General features: G+C 47.2%; 1 protein-coding gene across 3 annotated transcripts in view; it reads right to left on the bottom strand.

Annotated features, from left to right (window-relative positions):
• Positions 1-21,467, bottom strand: part of LOC138467757 (zinc finger protein 2-like) — a 1,341,736-nt gene that overhangs the window by 57,395 nt on the left and 1,262,874 nt on the right. For 2 of the 3 annotated variants that reach the window (XM_069607988.1, XM_069607987.1), the window contains exon 9: positions 6,019-6,237. The exons of the other annotated variant lie outside the window; for it this stretch is intronic. In XM_069607988.1, coding sequence (XP_069464089.1) covers positions 6,019-6,237 — 219 coding nt within the window. The remainder of the gene's footprint in view (positions 1-6,018; positions 6,238-21,467) is intronic. 3 annotated transcript variants of the gene reach the window in all.

Here is a 21,467-nt window from a genome sequence, read left to right as displayed (position 1 = left end):
GAGGCCATTCCACTACATATCCAAGTCATATTGACACAGGGAGAAAGTAACAAGAGATTAAATATCCCTTTGGAAATAGATGAGAAGACGTCCAGGGCCTTATTGGATTCTCAAAGTCGACCACATGGGCCAAACTCATATACCCAGAAGAGTTTCTCACAAATTGGTATGTACCCACCACTATCATTCACATAGATGATGGGGCCTACCTGAATACCTGGATCCATCTGAATGTTCAATGAGAACCTGTGCAAGCAGATATGGCAATAATGAAAGGTCTGTGTGGCTCAGATCTCCTCTGTACAAACTTACCAGAATGTAAGACCTGGTCCTAACAATCCCAATAAGACGAGTCCCCGACTGAATCAAGAGGAGGGTTTATCTGATTGGGACAAATATGAAGGGGTAAGTGCAGAAGTGGTTTGGGCGTGGGCCACAGATCTCAAGGTAGTAAAGTCCCCAGATAAAACCCACATATTCAGGGAAAAATAATTGGGGAACAATCATAAGTGGAACTGGCCTGTAATTTACTAAATCCAAGCACTTTCAAATCCTCAAGGAGGAGTCGAGAGAAGCGGGCAGAAGTATGAGAAGATGTCCCCTGCCTGGTCCTTAGGGTGTGTTGATTCCGGTGATCGGCTGCACTACCCGCTATATAATGTGGAGCCCAAGGATGGGATGGGGATGATCCCCTGTCCCCTACAACACTGGAAAACAGGGCAGGGGACTGTCAGACCAATTTTGACTTTGGTACTGGCCCTTTAAATTATACGCCAATTTCAGAGGCACAGTCAACCACCCTGCCGATTTTCTCGCAGACATAATGCAGTAACACTGAGAAGTCTCAATCAACCCACCTGAGTCCCCAGCTGGATTTCCCTGTGGGCAGAGCCCACCAGCAAGGGTCTTTCACACAGGTACATCGCACCAACAGTAATCAGAGCAGATGCCAATCCCGCTCCATCCTTGTGATATCTAGTGAATTTGGACCCATAATACATTATGATCAATCAATTAGTGACTAATCTATTCCAGTTTACGAGTTTATGTAGAGTCTAATGCAGTATTTCTAAGCAACCAAACTGTTGTAGTATAACTACTCCTTACAGACTCTCAGTTGTTTTTAAAACCTTTTTTATTGAAATTTGTCAACAAACAAAACAGACCGGTAACCAATGTGCCGATACATCTCTTCTGAATTCACATTTCTTAGGTACAATGTAAAATCACTCTTCCACCCTCCACCTGAAATTCTCCAGCAAGCACAGGTATCTCGTCCTTATGACCTCCCCACCCGCAGGACCCTTGAATAGTTCAATGTGTATAAGTTACATCCATATCCACCCTCGTCCCCTCTCATTATAGATATACATCTGGGTTCTCACTCCAATATTGCAAGCATTGCCTGCGTCAACTAATTCCAAGCCGCCATATCCGTGCTCCCTTCGTCTAAGCGCTCTATGCCATACAGTGGTTTCTGCCAGTGTCTAGCGCTTTAAATCTGTCCACCAGGCTTCAATCCTAGGACCCTCAGTTGATTTCCAAGCAATTGCAATTCTGCGATTTCCCAGCACGCAAATCAAATTTTCATCCGAGATAGGTACCTAGTGTGCCTCCTTCCCCTCGGAAATATCCCCAATAAACAAAAATCTGGGGGCCACAAGTGCATTTGTATTTCTCCCCTGGCTGCTTTCTCCACCACCTCATACCAGAACCTCCCATTCACTGGGCAAGCCCAAAACAATATCATACCCGCTCTCTCGTGGGCACAACTTGGGCAACTTCCGGTTCCCTCTCCTCCAAATCTTGACACCCTGTAAGGGGTTAGATATGCACTATGTGTAACATATAATTGGGGAAGCTTAAACCGGGAATTTCTAGACACCCCCTTCATGTATGAACACATTCTTTTCCATTCCCTATGCGTGAAAGCCTTTCCCAAATCTTCTTCCCGCTCCCCCCCCCCCGCCGCTAACCTCTCCTCATTGAGATCATTAAAAAATAATTAGTACAATCTGGAAACCGCATGTTCTCCCTCTGACACATCATACATGGTGTCCTGCACCGGATGGGATTCTATTCATTGGCCATCTCTCCTCTATCTTCCTTAACAGACCCAAGTATAATAGAAACTGCCCCTTATCTATGCCAAATGCTCTGGTGAGGATCAGGAAGTCGACCATTCTGCTGTCTTGCAGCAGGTTCCGTACCACTGCAATGCCCTTGTTCTCCCAGTGTCTTCTGAACTGAGCGGTGATATCTGTCTGGCCCTCGATTATTCCTGCCAGAGGGATGGTTGGGGAATAAGGGTCTGAGACCCCCATGATTTTCCGGGCTCTATTCCACAGTTCCCTGCATAATGTCAGAAGTCCAGAGGGGCGTGTGACCCTCTTTATCCAAGGCACTTCTTTCAGAAAGTGCTGTTTAAGCATAGGCTGTAATAACTGGGTGTCCTGCGAGACCTCATCACCCAACCAGTGCGCCACGAACTGCAGTTGTCCCGCCAGATAGTACAGCTCAAAGTGGGGCACTGTTATCCTGTCCGCCCCCCCAGTCCCTCTGCAAGGTGCAAAATGCAATTCTGTTCCTCTTCCCGTCCCATAGGAAGTCCCTAGCTAGTGAATCCAGTCGCTGAAAGAACTTTTTGGGTATATTATAAGATATTTTCGTGAAATGGTACAGGAGGCCCGGGAGGGTTGCCAGTCAATTCGTCGAAAAAAATTGGTCGACCAGACAAATGGTCGAATCAAATTGGTCGAAAACCATTTCGTCGAAATTTTTTTTTTCTATTTTAACCCTTTTTTTTTTTTTTTTGGGGGGTCCACCCCCTCCAACCCCCTTTTTTTCTCTAAAAACCCCTTTTTTAACAAAACGAAAACCCCAAAAATAAATATATAAATAAAAAAATTTTTTCGACGAAATGGTTTTCGACCAAATTGCGTCGACCAAATTGCTGTCGACCAGTTTTTTTTCGACGAGTTGACTGGACACCCCCGGGAGTACCACCATCTTAAGAAGTGCCGTCCACCCTTGAATTGAGAGGGGCAGCTTCTTCCAAAACTTCATGGAATTCACCACACCGTCAAAGGCCCTCTGGGTGTTATACCGATGCGAGGAGGCAGGGCCATGCCACACGTTGACACCTAAATATCGAAAGGTGTCGAGGCTCCCACCTCAGGCCCAGGTTAGCCAATTGTTCTTGTGTAAATCCTCTAAGGTCCGCGAGTCGGAACAAGCAGGATTTCTCTCGATTCACCCTTATGCCAGAGAGTTCTACAAACCTAACCACTATGTCAAGTATGTATGGCAGGTTAGTCTCTGGTTGATTAACGTATATTAACATATCATCTGCGTACAAAGAGATCAGGTGGCCTACCCAGTCTATTATGCCAGCCTCTATATAGTCCAATCAATGGCTCCAGCGTGAGTACAAACAAACAGTATTTGGAATAACTGGCACTCTTGTTTCATGCCCTTATGCAACTCCCATGCTTCAGAAATCCACTTTCCTGTCTTCCCCCTCGCTCTAGGTTCAGTATAGATTAATTTAACCCACATTATGAAAGCAGCCCCAATCCCAAACTGTTCAAGGACTCCCATTAACCAGTCTCACCGGACCGAGTCGAAGGCCTCGATTGCATCCAGCAAAGTCACTACGCAGTCCACCCTGCGGTGGTCAGTACCGTCTGTCATGTGATGCAGCCGTCTCAAGTTTCACAAGGTGCTTCTCCCCAGAACGTACCCCGTCTGGTCACTATGAATCAGTGTTCCCATTACCTTTTGGAATCTATTAGCCAGCACTGCCGTCAGGATCTTACAGTCCTGGTTCACCATTTATAGGGGCCTGTAGGAACCGCGACACTCTGATGACTTCCCTGATTTAAGGATGGGCACTAGAGTGTATTCTCTCATGCTGCTGGACAACTCTCCAGCTCGTGCACCTCGTCAAATACCTCGAGGAGCCTAGGTGCCAGTATATCTGCGTACTCCTTGTAGAATTCCCATGGGAATCCGTCCAGCCCGGGGTCTTGGCCGTCGGGAGAGCCGCTATTACCACCTTAATTTCACCCAGAGTCATCAGAGCGTCCAACATGCTTGCTTGGTCCTCCTTTACTCTAGGCAATTTAATCTGGGCTACGGCTTCTCCTATGTCCCTGTCGCTCTCAGTAGAATCGTCCGCATATGAGGACCAAAGGCCTCATTAATCCATTCCTGAGTTTTCACTATGTCGCCTCCCGCGTTTACAATAGTGCAAATCCTATTTCTCGGCTCCCCCCTCTGACACAACCATGCCAGCAATCTCCCCGGTTTGTCTCCCTCCGTATGCAGCCTCTGCGTATATTTCGCATAGTCCAGTCTATCCAGCCTTTGCCATTCAGCAATACATTTTTGGCGTAGCTCTGTCAGCCCCGCAAACCCTTCGCCTCCCTCATCTCCAGCGCCCTCCGCTATTGCAATAGCTTCCACAGTATGTGTTAAGGTCTGCAATATGTCCTTCCGGAAGCCGCCTATCTTCCCAATTGCTGCCCCTCAGATGACTGTCTTAAAAGCTTCCCATAAGGTGCCAGACCTCTCAACACTTCCCATGCTAGTATCAAAATATTCCACTCTCCTGTCCTCTAAATAACTGTTAAAAGCTTCATCCTGCAGGGCCTCTGCCCTCACTCGCCAGGTAGGGATCGGGGGTCTGGGAAAGGTGCCCCACCACGTCGTAATCAGCGGGGTCATGCTCGGAGAGGACTCTGGATTTATACTCTACAACCACAAACTCTCCCTGAGTCTCCCTTCCAGTGAAGACGTAATCAATACACGTGCATACATCATGTGGAGCCGAAAAATGGGAGTAGCCCCTCTCTTCTCCATGTACCTCCCTCAAAATATCCACCAATCCCATATGCTGCAACAGGGAACCCAGGGCCTTAGGCGGTGGTGTCGGCTTACAGTATTTCATATCTCATATGTCCAATCTAGGGATGAGAGTACAATTGAAGCCCCCCAAGTCCCACCTGTATGTGGGCAGTCACGTGTACAAGGATCGGAAGAACACTGTGGCATCGTGGTTAGGGGCATACGTGTTCACAAAACCAACTTCTCTATTTTCCAGCATACCATACACCAAGACCATTATGCCCTCATCATCCTGCTTAGTCTCAAACGATTGGAATGGGACAGTGGGCGCCACCCATATAAGAACTCCCTTGGCATATGCAGAGAATGTGGAACCGAACAGTTTCCCACCCCATTTCCTAGCGCTCATTGTCTGCCTGCCAGCCGTGAGGTGTGTCTCTACAGGCTCACAATTGTTATGTTCCATTAACTGTTTCTTTATTTGTTTATCAATCTTTTAACGCAAAGGGCTAGAAAGTAAGAAGGATAACACAAAAATGACACATTGGTTTATAGCTTGCATTTAATCGAGTGATAAGAAGTGGTTTTAACACTAGTTTCGTTATTCCATAATATTTCTTGCAAATTGTTTTAGGCTGAATAACTCCAAGTTATGCTATGTATTCTGCACGCACTCTGCATGTTTCTTTTGGTGTTGATTAAGATTACCTTTTCTGCTGAATTGTCTCTGACAGTAATTGCATTCATATGTTTCACCTGCATGTGTTCTCTGGTGAGCAGTTAGATCGCCCTTTTGAGTGAAGCTCTTCTCACATTCAGTACATGCATATCTCACTCCTGCATGTGCTATCTGGTGCCTTTTCAAACTACACTTAAGGGCAAATACTTTTCCACATTCATTGCACACATATGGCCTGTAAGGTGGAATTCTCCTCTGGTTTCCTGACTGCATTCCCTGGTTCTTATCAAGTAATTGGTTTGGCGAAGCACTGAAAAGTATTTGCTGGTGCATTCTTACATCTTCTTTAACACCAACATTTTGTTCACATTCATTATATTCATACTGCCTCAAATTTTGCAATGTGCTTCGTTCACATACAGGATAATTTTCATAACTAAGATTACTTTTAAAGTCATTATGGTTCACTGAGTGCTCAACTGGTGGCTCACCCTCATAAAGATTGGAAAGTGCCAGATTATTAAAACCCTGTTTACACTGAACAGTTGTCTCGCCTCCAAAGCCTTGACCATTTTGAGTCCACTGCTCGCTTCTAGAGTTTGCGCCTTTATTATAGGTCTGGAGCACATCTGGCTTGATTTTCACTGTCTCATTTGCTTTTGGTTCTGTATTTTCTCGTTTATTCTCACTTTTGCTGAAGGGCTGTCCACCTGTTTAATATATAGAAGAGGAAATCCATTAGCTACTACTGAGGGACACTGACATTCCAAACCATTATACTGAAGAATGATAAAGTAAAAAATAAACAAATTACTTGCATTCATGTTTTTATTAGGTTATTGCAGATAAGGTCTACCCATGCTAATTAAAACCTAAATCATTATAATAGTAATAATTTGAAAAGTGGAAAGAGAACAAAAACAGGTAGCATAGCCATTTGGTAGCTTACACCATTGCAAAAACAAGGTTGTCTTTGTATCAGTGTTTCAAGTTGAAATACAAAAGAATAGTGGCATTGTTGGTTGACTTTGCTTTGTGTGCATTCTTTCCAGCCATCCCACGAATTCAAACATTTCAAAATAAATGGTAGCATAATGGTGTAAGAGCTTTAGAATGCCCATGTTGCATGGGGAGTGGATTGAAGTTCTTATAATAATAATAATAATAATAATAATAATTTGGCATTTATATAGCGCTACGAACCCTCAGGTATCTGAGGGCTGCTTATTATTACCCACGGTGTGTGGTGCTCATTTATCGACCTCGGAAGGATGAAAGGCTGAGTTTGGCCCTGCCGGGATTCGAACCTGCGATAGCAGGCTCTGCACGGGTGTCAAAGCGAGCGCTCTACTCGCTGTGCCACTTGACCGGCTTATGGTTGACCCCATCACCTCAGCACATAGACCAGATAGAAGTGAGCATAGCATCACAAGGAATAGGTGCTGTGTTGCGGTTAGTGGTAGGGGCGATGCAATAGAATACGTATGAATTTTCTACTTTGCCACTTTCGTCCTTTGCTCTTTCCAGGTTTCAATCTGCCTATGTGTTTTATGAGATGTTCTTGTACGTTGCAGTATTTATTCAGATTGCTCCTGCTATTTTCCATGGGTCATCTGACTTTTCCTTTACATTTCTTTATTTATAATTGAGGCATTTGACCCTGGATGTTTAATTTGGAGATCTTTGCCTTTTACTGCTCTCTTATACATGCTTCTAGTGCCAAATAAAGAACATTTCCACCAGCACAATGCAATTATTGCACCAGTGCAAAACACGCACTGTAGCAATACACTTGTACAAGCATTGGACATGTGCAACCGTTTGGTTGTAAGCCCCCAGACCTTCCATTTCTAGATCACTTTTATAGAAAGGACACATTTTATGTGGTGCATGTGGGGTAAGTGAGTCACCAAGGCCTATTCTGGTGTGGCCGCTAGATGATGTGCCTTCCAGAGAGTAGATGAGAAGGAATCCTAGTGGTTCACTGTACCCGCCCATGGTCATGGTAATATCACAACAGGTATACTTCTGTGTTGTTTTGATACGCAGGACTACATCGCCCAAAGGAACACAACAAGACATACTAAAAGACCAGGGTCTGGGGAAACATGCAACAATAGACAAAGAACACCTATTCCGCGAACCCATGGAGTTTGCGAGTCATGGAGAACCTGAAACATCAAATGAGTGAGCGAACACCGCCTCGCAGACCTGAAGCATTGAAGAGCACGGCGCAATCAGAGCCCAAGCAGAACGGAGGAGATGTGGAGCAATGCAGAACCGCTCTCTACATCTAAGAGAATGCCAAGATGGTGCTGAACAACGCAACCATCTTTAAAGCCTTACAGGCCAGCACCAGTGGATGAAGAAACGATCACCAATTATCCAATATGAAGACCCTATTAGTAAAGGTATAAATGAGGGCTATTAGAACCTATCCCAAGGTTAACCACTAGGCTTTGAGAATACAAATACCATGGAGAAATAAAAACGACCATGGTTGAGATTAGAAGCTGAGCCCTGGAATAGGGAGTAGAAAGGAAACTCTTCCAAATCTGATAGAGAGTGACTCCCAGAAGAGTGAGACATGCCAACATGTGTTCCCTTGATACAAGGGGAGATTCCTGAAAAGAGGAACCAGAGGAAAAAAGACAAGAGAACTCTGGAACAGGCTGAAAGCAACCAGGGTAAAAAGGATTGCAGGCCTGGAGACCCTGCAGAGAAGAAATATGCAGAGTGTGTGCTGAACTACTCCTGAAGTGAAATGGAAGGCTTATGTCAGAGGCCAGACACCAGTGACCAGTGACCCTGAGGTAAAAGAGGGAAGCAAGCAAGAACCTCAACCCCTGGCCATAGAGGGTAATAATATCAGCTGCCTGACAAGGACCCTAATCATAGGAGGGGAAATAGTCAGTGTAGATTGTTGAGAATCCTGAGAGAAAGCTAAGGACCAAGAGGGACCAGCTGAGAAGTCTAAGAGAAAGCCAAAGTCAATGATGGCCTATTGGGAACCCTGAGAGAAAGCCAAGGTGCAGGTGGATCCTGCTGAATCCTGAGAGAAAGTCAAGCTCCAGGAAAGACTTCTTTTGAATCCTTAGAGAAAGCCAAGGTCCAGGAGTGACCCATTTAGATCCCTGAGTGAAAGCCAAAGTCCAGGTGGGATCTGTTGAGAATTATGAGTGGAAGTCAAGGCATAAAAGGGACCTGTTAATATTCCTGAGAGAAAACTTAAGTCCTGGAGAGAAGGAGGCATCTGTTGAGAATCTGGACAGAAAGCCAAGGTCCAGGAGGGACCTGTTGGGAAATCTAAGCACATCTTAAATTCAAGAAGGACTTGTTCAGAACCTAATCCTAGATGCTGGAACAGGCCACCTAAGGTTCCAGAGAAAATAAAGTGATAGGGGTGACCTAGTCTAAAGCCAGAGGGAAACTGGGCTGAAAAAGAGGCCTGTTGTGAAATCCAGAGAGAGAGAAAGTCAAGCTCACAAGAGACTCATCACTAACTTAGAAATGTCAAGACACATTAGGAATCTGGTGGACAGCATACGTCGTGCAGGGACCTGCTGCAAAGGCAAGGTTCAAGAGAGACCCTTTTTGTGAATAAAGCTGATTTAGGTCCAGAAGAGACCTGTCTGAAGTCTTGGAATGCAGGGGGTTGGACGAAGCTCAGGTATGACACTTGAAAAGATGACAGGAGCCTGACAGGAGACATAATTGTGAAACCAGAAGTGTGTGGATAGACTTGCAAAGGAATGTGAAAGCAGAGTGGCCTGAATGTGCAATAAGGCGGTGACAGCAACAAGAACCTTATCAGAAGATACTGTTATATGTGTTGCTTAGAATAGAGAAGGATAGTAGAAGAATAGGTTTATGAACTTTGCTTTGGACATTTTATGTTATGAGCGTGGGCATCCATCAGGCTAAAGGACTTAATAAGATTAGTAGAACTTTTTATTGGACATCTACTTCGGAACTTTGCAATGTAAATTAGAGTGTCCGAAGGGGAAGACAATGGGGGTCATTATGACCCCGGCGTTAGCTGTGCTGGTAAAAACAGCACGGCTGCCGCCGGAGTTGTGTTTTTTCCCGGTGCCTGGAGGTGGCGGGTGGGAGGGCATCCCACACGCAAACTTGTACTTTGCCGGTCCGGTAATAACGGTGCCGGTAAGTCTACCAGCACCATTGTTCCCAGACCGGAAATGTTATAATGAGGCCCAATGACTTACAAGAATGGGTTACAAACTTTATTATTTCAGAGTGACTTGCTTAAGGTGTTACGCACTTGTGCTGTGAAACCACATTGCTGGCGAGTCATGTGCATTAGAAATGCTATTAACATTAACACCTCAAGGAAAACTCACTTTTGTCTTGAGATACCTTGTGCACCGTTTTGCATGAGATAAATGCCATTTAGTTATAGTTATTACCATTAAGGGGTTTATCCAACTAGGAGTCATTACAACTAAATAAATACATTTTTTTGAACACCAAATATTGTCACATGCATCCTTTCACGGCTTTGTGACAAAGTTGATTCATTTTTCATTTGTATTGGTTTGTACTATAAATTCCTGCCACTGCACACATTCAACTATCTCCTTTACTTTTCAGAATGATGGTTTAAGGTAGCAAAGAGCCATTTCCCCCAGGTTTAAATAACTGATGTTTATTTTGAGTCTAATGGCATATTCCTATGTATTAGTTTATAGCAGATTTGTTTCCATACTATTTCGTTTTTGCTGTTTTTTGGAGGTACCTTCCACAGACAGAGGAAATGTGATGACATTGTTTTCCCCTCCTGGCACACATCCTCCAGGTCCTGATTTTTGGAGCTACTTTGCATCAACCCAAATGTTAGAGCTACTTGGCTCCCTTGCATATTTAAAGTATTTTTTGTCAACTGGGATTTGGGAGTATAATCATAGCTTTTTTCAACTTTTGCAATCACTGCTGATTGGGGCAAGTGCATGAGGTGATCTCTATAATTGCCACTGGACAAGGCCAAACATCTCATGCCCATTCAGAAGAAGGCTTACTGATTTGACTTGGAAGGAGAAGGTGAGCATTTGATGTGCATTGTTTCTTGCAAATCGTGTTATTGCATTAGCCTCTGTATGTGCATTTGTTCCTTTTTTCTAGACTTTCCCAAAAGTTGCGTTTGGTTTTATCACATCTGCAGGTCTCAGACTTGGACCATTTATGACTTGCAGCACTAGTGACATGACCAAAGACCTATCTGTGGAAGGTAGGATAGTAATCCCTCTCAGCCTGGGCTCAACGCACCAGGGTTCATACCAGAGCCAGTCCCTCCCAAAGGCTGGTGTGAGAGTTGAGAGTGCCCGGTTCCTACTCCTAACCCATGTGCCTGGTTGCATGCTAGCAGTACGACTGCCTACCACCGGATGCATGCACAGCCCCATTCAGGTCTTCTTTTATCTCATAGAAACTACAAGGTGCTGTCGGCGTGGCCAACCGCCATGTAAAAAAGACATGTCTGAGACGAGCTCCTGCAGATCCGAAAAAAGATTAGGCTTTAGAGTTGCAGAGTTGCCCCAAACACAACGAAAGTGAACATATGAGACCTTCATCAGTCGGAGCGTGCAACTTACTGAGCCCAAGAGTGCTTAGTTGGCGGGATTGGCCACGCTCGAGTACTGTTAGCGGATCCCGGCCTGGAGATAATGGTGACAAGCGTGGAGTGACTTGGTTGAGCCTGACGGGCTACGCTTGCAGTGCCGTGGCAGCACAGAGCTCGGTTCGCCACACAAACAGCGGCATCAGATAACACTGGGGCAGTACAACAGAATTTACACTGAGAGTCAAGGAGGACTATCTGCAAAAACGCGATAGACCTGCCCAGCTGCACGACTGCAATACTGAAGCCCTGTGCTCCCTGACGAGAGACAGGTTAGGTGAGACCTGTACGCTGCAGTGGCTGGGTCCAGGACTAGAGTGTGTACCCAGGAGCTGGGCTGCCCCTCACGACGGGACTGGTCTCTGCAGGGACGAAGCTGCGCCTCAGAAGAGGTCCAGGTGGTCGCAGTACAGCGGGTGGCGCCTGTGGTGGACATGGCAGACACATAATTTGGAAGACCGGAGACTCTGCAAGGCGTTCCAGATACTGCGGCCGTGGAGTGACAGCATGACAATAACTGTGAGGAGCGGGGTGGAGGAGGATAAGACTGCCCTTACTGCAAGGTTGGGACTCTCCCTGCCTTGTGCGCGCTGCACCCCAGATCCGCCAGAACGAGTGGGCCTGGTGAATACCAGCCAATCGAGCGTAGTGCAAAAGAAAGAAAAGGAACAAACACCGAAGCGAATTGCAGTGCTCACCGCAACACCACAGTGGGGACCGCCTTACAGACCGGAGCCTTATGTGAACTATACTATAGCAGTGAATGAGGCTGAAGCACCAAACAGGGTCCCGCAATACATGCGGGGAGACACTTCACTGTCTTCCAGCTTACCACAGTTGACCACGAGTGTTGCCATTCCCACTGGCTAAGTAACAAGCAAGCTAGGAGCAGCACCTGCAGTGACTGAAGCGCATACACCAAAACCTGCATAATAAGCCCAATGCAACACTGCTACTGCTGCAAAAGTTAGCAAACATAGGCCTACACTGAAACCAGCTGTGCCCGGATTAAGTGCAGACTAGATGTTGGCTACCTTATGACCATATGAAATAGTGGCACAGTGCAGTCCTGCCTCAAAGGAGCACTCCATTTCTACAGGCCCAATATAGGACCAAGTAAAGGGTGACACAAAGAACGCAACAAGCCACTGAAACTCGTACCACAGAATCCAGCTGCGCAAAGCGAGACAGTTTCTATCACGCCAAGGGAAGGAACCATAGTGCTCACTATACAAGGTTGGTCAGGTGACTGACGACAACTGAATAAATGGCAGCCATAAATAACAAAGCCAAAGGCAAGCAGACCACTATGGTATCCTTTGCAAAGAGCCAGGAGTGCCCGGCGGATGATAGAAACAAAAATGGTGACGCGGGTCACGAGAAAGGCCTCAACGAAGCTGCAGACTACATAAACCAGCAGATCTTAAATGCCATTGCTGCATTGCAGGCCACCCTAAAATCCAAAATAGATGAAGTCAGGATCGACGTCGGCTTATTGAGACAAGACGTGCGTGGTCTGGCAGAGCGCACAGCAAATTACAAGCGCAAGTGCAGAGTCAACACCTATGCGCCCAATCATGATGCCACAATCTTCTTTTAAGTCGCTATACACCAGGCTAGGACCTTATAGGAATGGAGTCATGATATGGGGCGGAGATTTTATTTGTACCGTGAACCCCACATTAGACAGATCTGACCATAAGTTCAAGAGGCCGGCTCCACCGGCTAAAGTCTTAAATTCTCTCCTGTCTCAATTTCTTTTTTTTCCACTTAATTTTATTGAACATTTTTGCAAAAGACATATGCATCAACAATTCTCGAATGGCAACATCATTTGTAACCTACTCTCCCCGCCCTCCCTCTCCCGCCCCCCGCTTATAACCAACCGAGCCCCTACAGGCACTGGGGACTTCAATAATCGTAAGTTTGGGGCCCCATAATATGAATGAACTGGCATGGCGGGTTCAATCAATAAAAAGGACATAAGTGGCGAAGCTTAGTTGAGGCAATAACAGCAAGTTAGGACAATATCAGGCGGGAAATATCAAAGTCTCATTGCATTGCAGTCCTCATGCAGAAGAACCGTTGTCCAGTCGAGCAAGAATGATCCCATTGTGTCGTGGGCCAGTGCTGCCAATTTCTCATAAGTAAAGATCGCCCACAGTTTAGCAAGCCACTCTGATTTGGAAGGCACCAGGTTGCTTTTCCATTTCTGGGCCAAAGCTAGTCTCCCTGCTCGCAACATGGCTTGAATCACCTTGGGTAAAGTGCTCGAATCCGCCTCTGGGGAGGGAATACCAAAGAGAAGTTTGAGGTGGAGTAAAGGAAGGGCGGTGCCCACAATCTCCTTAATCCAGCTCAAGAGCTCGGACCAGTAGATCTGGACAGCTGGGCATTCCCACCACAGGTGGTACCAGGTTCCCCATTGGCCACATTCCCTAGGGCAGAGGGGGGATACGCCCGGAAACATTTTAGACAGCCTCTCCGTTGGTAGGACCTTGAAATGATGTTCCATGGCCGAAGTATACAGGGAGCCCGAAAAAAGGGCCCTAAACAGCTTAGCCCAGGTAGCCTCTTCTAACACCCTCCCCATCTTTTCCTCCCAAAACCTCTTAAACCCCTGTCTACCCTCCAGGTCAGCTGTAATCAGGGTCTTGTAGATCCTGGACAAAGATCCCTTCTTCGAGGGAGATTCCACGATGACTTTTTCGAGTGGCTTAAGGGGGCGGGCAAGGGCTTCCACCCAGTGGTCAATGGTCAGGATCCCTTTAATACAGAGCTATTCAAATATCGACATCGGATTGTCCCCCATGGCTTCTGCTAGTTTGTCGTAGTCGATAAAGGCACTCTTGTGGAAGAGCTGAGCAGCTCGTTCCAAGCCCATATCCGACTACCTTTGGGTGTCTCATAGACCTCGTTTGCCCAGGTTGAGGGGGGGCCCATAGGGAAGACAGGGGGAGGGCCAGGAAGAGAGGGTTGTGTTCACTTTGTCGTGCTTCCATAGTGTCCATAAAACAGACAGAGTAGGGTGGTTCCTAATAGATACAGGAAGATCTTTATTCAGGGCCCATAGGAGGTCTCTTACTTTTCTGGGGCGAGTGTGGGTATCCTCTATATATAAAGTCCAATAGGTACGCATCTCGTCTCCTATATGCTCCAGCATTACCCTTAGTTGAACCGCCTTATGGTAAAGCCGGAAGTCTGGGAGACCAAACCCCCCAAATGGTCTCTGGAGCGTCAGCGTCACATGCTTGATCCTTGGTTTCTTACCGTTCCAAATGAAACGTTGGCCCATGGAGTGAAGGGCCTTAAAATATGTATCTGGTATAGTGACCGGGAGGGAGGTGAAGAGATAGAGGAGCCGGGGAAGGGCGTTCATTTTAATCTATGCCATACGCCGAAACCACGAGAGAGTCAAGGGAGCCCAATGTTGTAGATCTGATTTTATCTTGGACAGAATTGGGGGTGGGGGGAAGAGTTCAGTTCAAAGAGAAGGGTCAGATCTCTTGGGAGGTAGGGAGTGACTTTGCGCTCGATTCTAATGCCCCCCAGAGTTTGCCTTCCCCCAATATCACTGTCGGCCTTACTCATTGGCGTTAGAAATGATTTTCGATGGGTTAATTTTCAGGCCAGAGAAGGAACCAAAGAGGTGTATTAGGTCCAAGAGACTCGGGAGAGAGTCCTTCAGATTGGTTAGATAGGCAAGGATATCATCTGCAAAGAGTGAGAGTTTAAACTCGAGGTCCCCACACCGTACTCCCGTAATCCCATGAGGGCTCCATTGCGAGGGTATAGAGGAGTGGCGAGATCAGGCAGCCTTGACAGGTCTCTCTGGTGAGGGGGAAACGGGACGGAGACGGCACCATTAACCGCTGCCCTGGCAGAGAGGCCGCTGTACAAAAAAGATATCCTTCCACAGAACCTTTCACCCAGTCCCATCTTATGCAATACCTTGATCATGTACGACCATTCCACCCGGTCGAAGGCCTTCGCTGAGTCCAATGAAAGGAGAAAGGCCTCTGTGATGTTACTGAAGGATTTGTGTATCAGGTCTAAGGTCTTTCTTATGTTATCGGATCCCTGTCTACTCGGGATGAATCTGACTTGGTCACCATGTACTAACGAAGAGAGATGCTCTGCCAGCCTGTTAGCGAGTAATTTGGCTAGGACTTTCACGTCCGTATTAAGTAGGGAAATGGGACGATAGGATTGGCAGTTTGTTGGGTCTTTCCCCTCTTTTGGGATTTTCACGATGCAGGCTGATAACATGGACTGGGGAAGGGAGCCTGAGTCCAGAGTTGCGTTGAACAGCTTCGACACAAATGGCGCCAAGGTGGAGCGGAAGGATTTGTAAAAGAGAACGGTGAAGCCACTGTCACACGGGGTGGTGCCCCCTTTCATAGAACTAATAGTGTCCACCACCTCTTGGGGCGTGATGGGCTTTTCCAGGTCGTCTGATCTCTCGGGGGGAAGGCAGTGGATTGACAGCATGTCCAGAAAAGGATCAACTTCGGACCCGTCCCCTGAGTACTCTGACTTATAGAGATGTTCATAATACATGCAGAATTGCTCCGCTATCTCTGTGTCCTCTAGCCAATAAGTCCCACTCGGTAGTTCCAACGAGTCAACTCTTCTACTGTTTCTGAGATCTCGCAATCTCAAGGCTAGGATCCTATCCGCCTTCTTCCCCTTCTCCATGTACCTTTGCTTAAGAAAAGATCATTTTCTCTCGGTTTGCTCAACCAAGAGGGCAGCGAGTTTTGCTTTTAGCTGCTGGAGTTCTGCCCACCTACTCAGGAACATCTGGGACCGTAGTTTGCCCCCTGGTTGAATAGCCCTTATTTTGTCTCTAAGGCTCTTTTCCCCCTTATCTCTCTGCCGCTTCCTTTTTTTTAAAAAAACAGTTTTTATTAGATTTTCTTAGCCAACAAACAACATATAACCATCACGCCCGACATTTTCAGTTACAAGTTTTTAAACATACATTTGCATATTATCTGTTACTGTTTTCCCCTCTGCCCCCTCTTTAACTCAAGCTTCCACTTCTATTCTTCAGGTTCCCCTTCTCACAGGGTTAGTCCCCTTCCTCATTTTCAGACGTGTCATATTCACTGGACTTAGCATGGGAGGATCCCGCCAGTGTGGCTACCATTTGTCTCCATGCTATCAGAGGTCCTGCTTCATTATCCTCCCCTTTATTAGCTGCTTCGCACCATAATGCTGTCTCAGCATCTGCCCATTTCAGGAGGTCGCTCCACCATACCTCTAATCTGGGTCTGTGGCCAGCCTTCCAGCTCATAGCTATTCTTCTTTTGGCTAGGATATAGGCTAGGTCCTTGAGTTTGCACACATGTTTCAGGTTGCGTCGTCTGGTGAATCCTCCCATCATGCATTGCCATACAGATTCCACATCTAGCTTGATTCCCTTTTCAGATAGTTGTAGCTTAATTTCCTCCTAAAATGTTCCCACCTCCGGGCATGCCCCGGACATATGGATCATCCACCTCCCCGCACTTGGAGCATTTTTGTACTTCTGTACTCCCAAATCTGGCGATTCTTTGGGGGGTCATGTATGCCCTGTGAGTGATATATAACTGAATTTGCTGCAGCCTAGCGTTCTTGGATACCTTTTTGTGATTAAGCGCCAAGGGACCACTCCGGTGGTGATAGTGCGCGGTACAAATGTCCTTTAACATTAACATTAACATATATTTGGGCTCTTTCCCACTGCCCATCTTGCATAGGTTCCCCGGCTTCCTCCTCCCAGTCCCGTCTTAATTGGAGCAACTCCTTGCCTACTCTAATCATCAACAATTCATAGATCCGGGATACTTCGTGCTCTCCCTCCGAGATATCGTACATCGTTAATATGGTTGTTCTGCTAGTGCTATTTCGGACCACGTTTTCTCCACCGTTTAATTATTCTGGTATATGTGATATATTGCCCCGAGTGTACCCCAGTTTCATCAACTAGCGTTTGAAATTGCAGTGCCTTCCCCTCTTGCCATATGTCTCCCAAGGTCGCTAGGCCTACCGGCTCCCAGTGTTTGCGGATCCCCTTCCTTAATTGCTCATCCGCCCCACGTAGCGCCACGAGTGGCACCTGCGGGGAGCATGGGGTCGGGTTCCCCAAAACTCGGCACGCTTTGCGCCAAATATCCCAGCCCAGTTCCAGCAGTCTTGATCGTCCATGTAGCTCTGGTTTGGGTAACCATATAAGTTCTTTTTGGAAATAAGGATCACATTCACCCCTCAGCAATCTGGATTCTGCTGTCTCGTCTTCCGATAGGCATCTGGCCACATATTGTAACTGCCCTGCCAAATGGTAGATCTCAAAGTTCAGCAGGTTTATGCCCCCTCTGTCATACGTGTTCTGTAGTTTCCATAGGGCTACTCTGTTTCTGGAGTTGTGCCACAGGAAACCTCTACATAGGCTCTGGAGTTTATTAAAGAAGCGTTTGGGCAGCATGTGAGGGATATTTACAAAAGAATCTAATAGCCTAGGCAGTACCACCATCTTGAGCAAGGCCGCCCTCGCTACCATGGCCAGATGGGAGCTTAACCAAGAACCCCATGGAGTTCTTGATGCCCTCTATTGCCCTCTCTGTGTTATGTTTGTGTTCATCGGGGGTTGTATGATATATGTTGATCCCCAGGTATCTAAATGTACTGGTCTGCCAGGCTATTTGTAAGATCGGTAAGTTCTCTCGTGGGACTCCCCTGTGCCTCCCTAGGGGGAACGTGCACGATTTTTTGGGGTTCACCGCTATGCCGGAAAGGGTCGCATAGCGCTCCATCATCTCCAAGATATATTGCAAATTTTCCTCTGGGTATCGCAGGTATAGCAACATATCGTCCGCGTACTATGATATCAAGTGCGGGCCCCCCTTAGTATAAACCCCAATTTCCTCATACTGCTGTCTCAGATAGATCGCTAATGGTTCTAGTGCGAGGATATACAGCATCAGGGACCATGGGAAGCCCTGTCTCGTGCCTCTGCTGAGTTGCCATTTGTCTGAAATGATCGCTCCCGTTTTGACCCTGGCTATTGGGGAGCTATACACCATTTTCACCCACCGCAGATATCCTGGTCCCATCCCATATCCTTTTAAGGCCGCCATCATCCAGGGCCACCTTACGGAGTCAAAGGCTTTCACTGCATCTAACGAGACTACTGCTATTTCACTTGGGTCGCCCTCTGTCTGTTCTATGATATGATGGAGCCTCCTGTGGTTATCGGATATGCTTCTGCCTGGAACATATCCTGTCTGATCGGGGTGGATAAGTTTGTTAATTACCCGCTTAAGGCTGTTTGCCAGCACAGCCGTGAGGATTTTACTGTCCTGGTTTAACATACAGATGGTCTGTATGACCCACAGTCTGTGCTTGGCTTGCCGGGTTTGAGGAGTGGAATGATTACCGCCTCCCTTAAGGATTCCGGCAGTCTCCTTTTCTCGAAGGCCTCATTTAGCATTGCCAATAGCGCGAGGAGCACTTCCTGTCTGTATGTTTTAAAGAATTTGCTTGGGAGCCCGTCTGTCCCAGGGGCTTTGCTTGTGGGTAGATGTAATACCACTGTCTCCAATTCCTCTATTGTAATTGGGGCGTCCAGGTTCTCCCTGTCTTCCTCACTCACTTTAGGTAATCCTGTGTCTTCTAGCGTCTCCTAAGTCTCCTGCTCCACCGTCTCTCCTACGTCTTCATAGAGGTGTTTGTAAAATCTAAGGAATCCCTCATTGACACTCTCCTGGGTGTTCCAGACTTGGCCCGCTTCTCCCGTTATCTCTCTAATGGCTGATCTTGGTGTCTCATTCTAGTATAGCCATGCGAGCAGCCTCCCCGGTTTGTCTCCCCCTGCGTGTTGTCTTTCAATATATTTTTTGTAATTCAGGTTGCATAACCTCTCCCAGAGCTCCCCACATGTCTGTTTTAGTTGGCTCACGTGTTTGGCGTCCTCCTGCGAGGTGCCCCCTCTTCTCATAACCCCTTCTAGTTCCTTTTCTTTTTCCTCTAATTCTCTCACTATACCCCCTTGGAGTCCCCTGGATTTGGATATGGCTGCCCCCCTTACTAACACCATAAAGGCTTCCCATAGGGTGCCCTCTGAATCCACACTTCCAGTATTATTTTTGAAGTACCCAATTATCTCTTCCCTTAAGTCCTCTCAGAATGCAGTATCCTACAGTGCCTCAGCTCTAAGCCTCCATGTTGGGATCCTGGCTCTGGGGGGCTTATATCGCCACCTCAGGACCAGAGGGGAATGGTCCGATAGTATTCTTGCCTTGTATTCTGAACCCGTTATTTCCCCCACAAATTCCGGAGTGGCGAATATATAATCCAGCCTCATATACAGATTCTGTGGGGCGGCATAATGCGAATAGTGCCTATCGTATATCTTCCAGCCCAAAGTCTCTCAGCAGGGCTTGTAGCGTTTTTGCTGCGGGGGTGGGCTTGTCTAGTTTCGTGTCTGGTCTGTCCATTTTGGGGTTCAGCGTGCAATTGAAATCCCCTCCCCATATAACCGTACTTCCCATGTGAGGACTGATTTTGCCATATAGTGTCCTAAAGTAGGCTGCTGTGTCTTGGTCAGGGGCATATGTATTTATAATGCACAGTTCTCTATTCTCTAGCAACCCTCGGATTACCACCATCCTCCCATTCGGCTCTACCGTGGCCTGCAGTAACTGGAAGGGCACATGTGGCGCCACCCAGGTGATCACACCACTGGCATACGCCGAATATGTAGTCCCTATGTTGGTCCCTCTCCATTTTTTTTATAACCACTTCTTGTTTCTCCTTGGTGAGGTAGGTTTCTTGCAATAAGGCTATATCCATCTTCTGCCTTCTCAGGTATATCATTATCTTATTTCTCTTTAGGTAGCTGTTGAGACCTCTGATGTTTCAAGTTACTATTCCAAGGTCTCCCATTATCCCATCTAGTTTCACCTCCGGCCTCCCGATCGATTATCTTACCCAGTCTGCTCCACTTTCCGTCCTCCTCCCGCTTCCAGCTCTGGCACGTATCTGTGTAAACTCATTCCCCAACTAAATGCACTGCAAATCCCCCCGCTCCCCTCCCTCCCCCCGCCCTGCCCGTCCCCAACTGTTGCTGTTCCCTCCCCCCAACTCCCCACCCCTGTTGCTCAACTTCTTCTCCCTTCCCGCCCTCCGTCCTACACAACTCCAACTCAACCCCCCCCCCCAACTACCCTCTCCCCTCTCTCGCCCCCATCCCTATCCTCAACTGATGCCCAGCCCCATCCCTGGAACTAATGCAACCCTGCATCTAGCCCCTTTCCTGGCCGTTGTCAATACTCGGGACACAGCCGGTTATCACCCTACTGACGATTCAACTACTCTGATTACTGGGGGTAGAACTGATCTTCCAATGTTCCGTGTATAAAGCTATGATATGGCGTGCTCTGTTAGCCTATTAATCGTTGCCCTTGACTATATTCCAGTCCAACATGTCCACATGGTGAATGGAACAAGTTACTTACCTGTAACTGTTGTTCTCCAGCATGGGTCTGGCATGGATTCACATGCTCATGAATATTCCCCGTCGTCAGGCTGGGAATCCTCGGTAAAGAAAAAATCAGTATCAGTTTCGTTTCTGATCTGTCTTTCGTAGTAGTAACCAATCACTGATCTCTGCGTCATACTGACCACAGCCAATGACTGCCCTCTACCTAAGCCCCGCCTCTGGCAGCCATCTTCGGATTTGGTAGCACGTGAAGTGGCAGTTTGACCAAGAGAAGAGCCGCAGAGGGGTAGGCGGGAGGGTTCGCATGTGAATCCATGCCAGACCCATACTTGTTCCTTCTCCAGCATGGGGTCTGGCATGGATTCACATGCTCATGAATAAAGAATACATAGCAGTACACACATGCACAACCACGGGAGGTGGCAAAGGCTCAACATTAAGCATTACATCAAACTCAACATTAAGCAATTCTTACCTCCTCACCAGGCTCACCTTAGGCGAACAGGTTGCTCAGCACTGCTTGGCCGACCCTGGACTCCTCCCTGGAATCCCGATCGACGCAGTAGAATTTCGTGAAGGTGTGCGTCGACCTCCGCGTAGCAGCCCTGCAGATGTCCAGCAAGGGCACACCAGATAGGAACGCCGTGGTAGCTGCGATCGCTCTGGTGGAATGGGCTCTCGGACGGCCAGGCAGCGGTCGGTTTGCCAACCGATGACAGTACATGATACAGCCGGAGAGCCATCTGGAAATGGAAGCCTTCGAGAGAGCCTTCCCCTGATTGACAGGTCCAAAGTTCACAAAGAGTTGTGACGTCTTCCGA

Source organism: Ambystoma mexicanum, chromosome 4q, assembly GCF_040938575.1.
Source record: "Ambystoma mexicanum isolate Mex_15411 chromosome 4q, UKY_AmexF1_1, whole genome shotgun sequence".
NCBI lineage: Eukaryota > Metazoa > Chordata > Amphibia > Caudata > Ambystomatidae > Ambystoma > Ambystoma mexicanum.
This window is presented reverse-complemented; position numbering and strand designations above follow the sequence as displayed.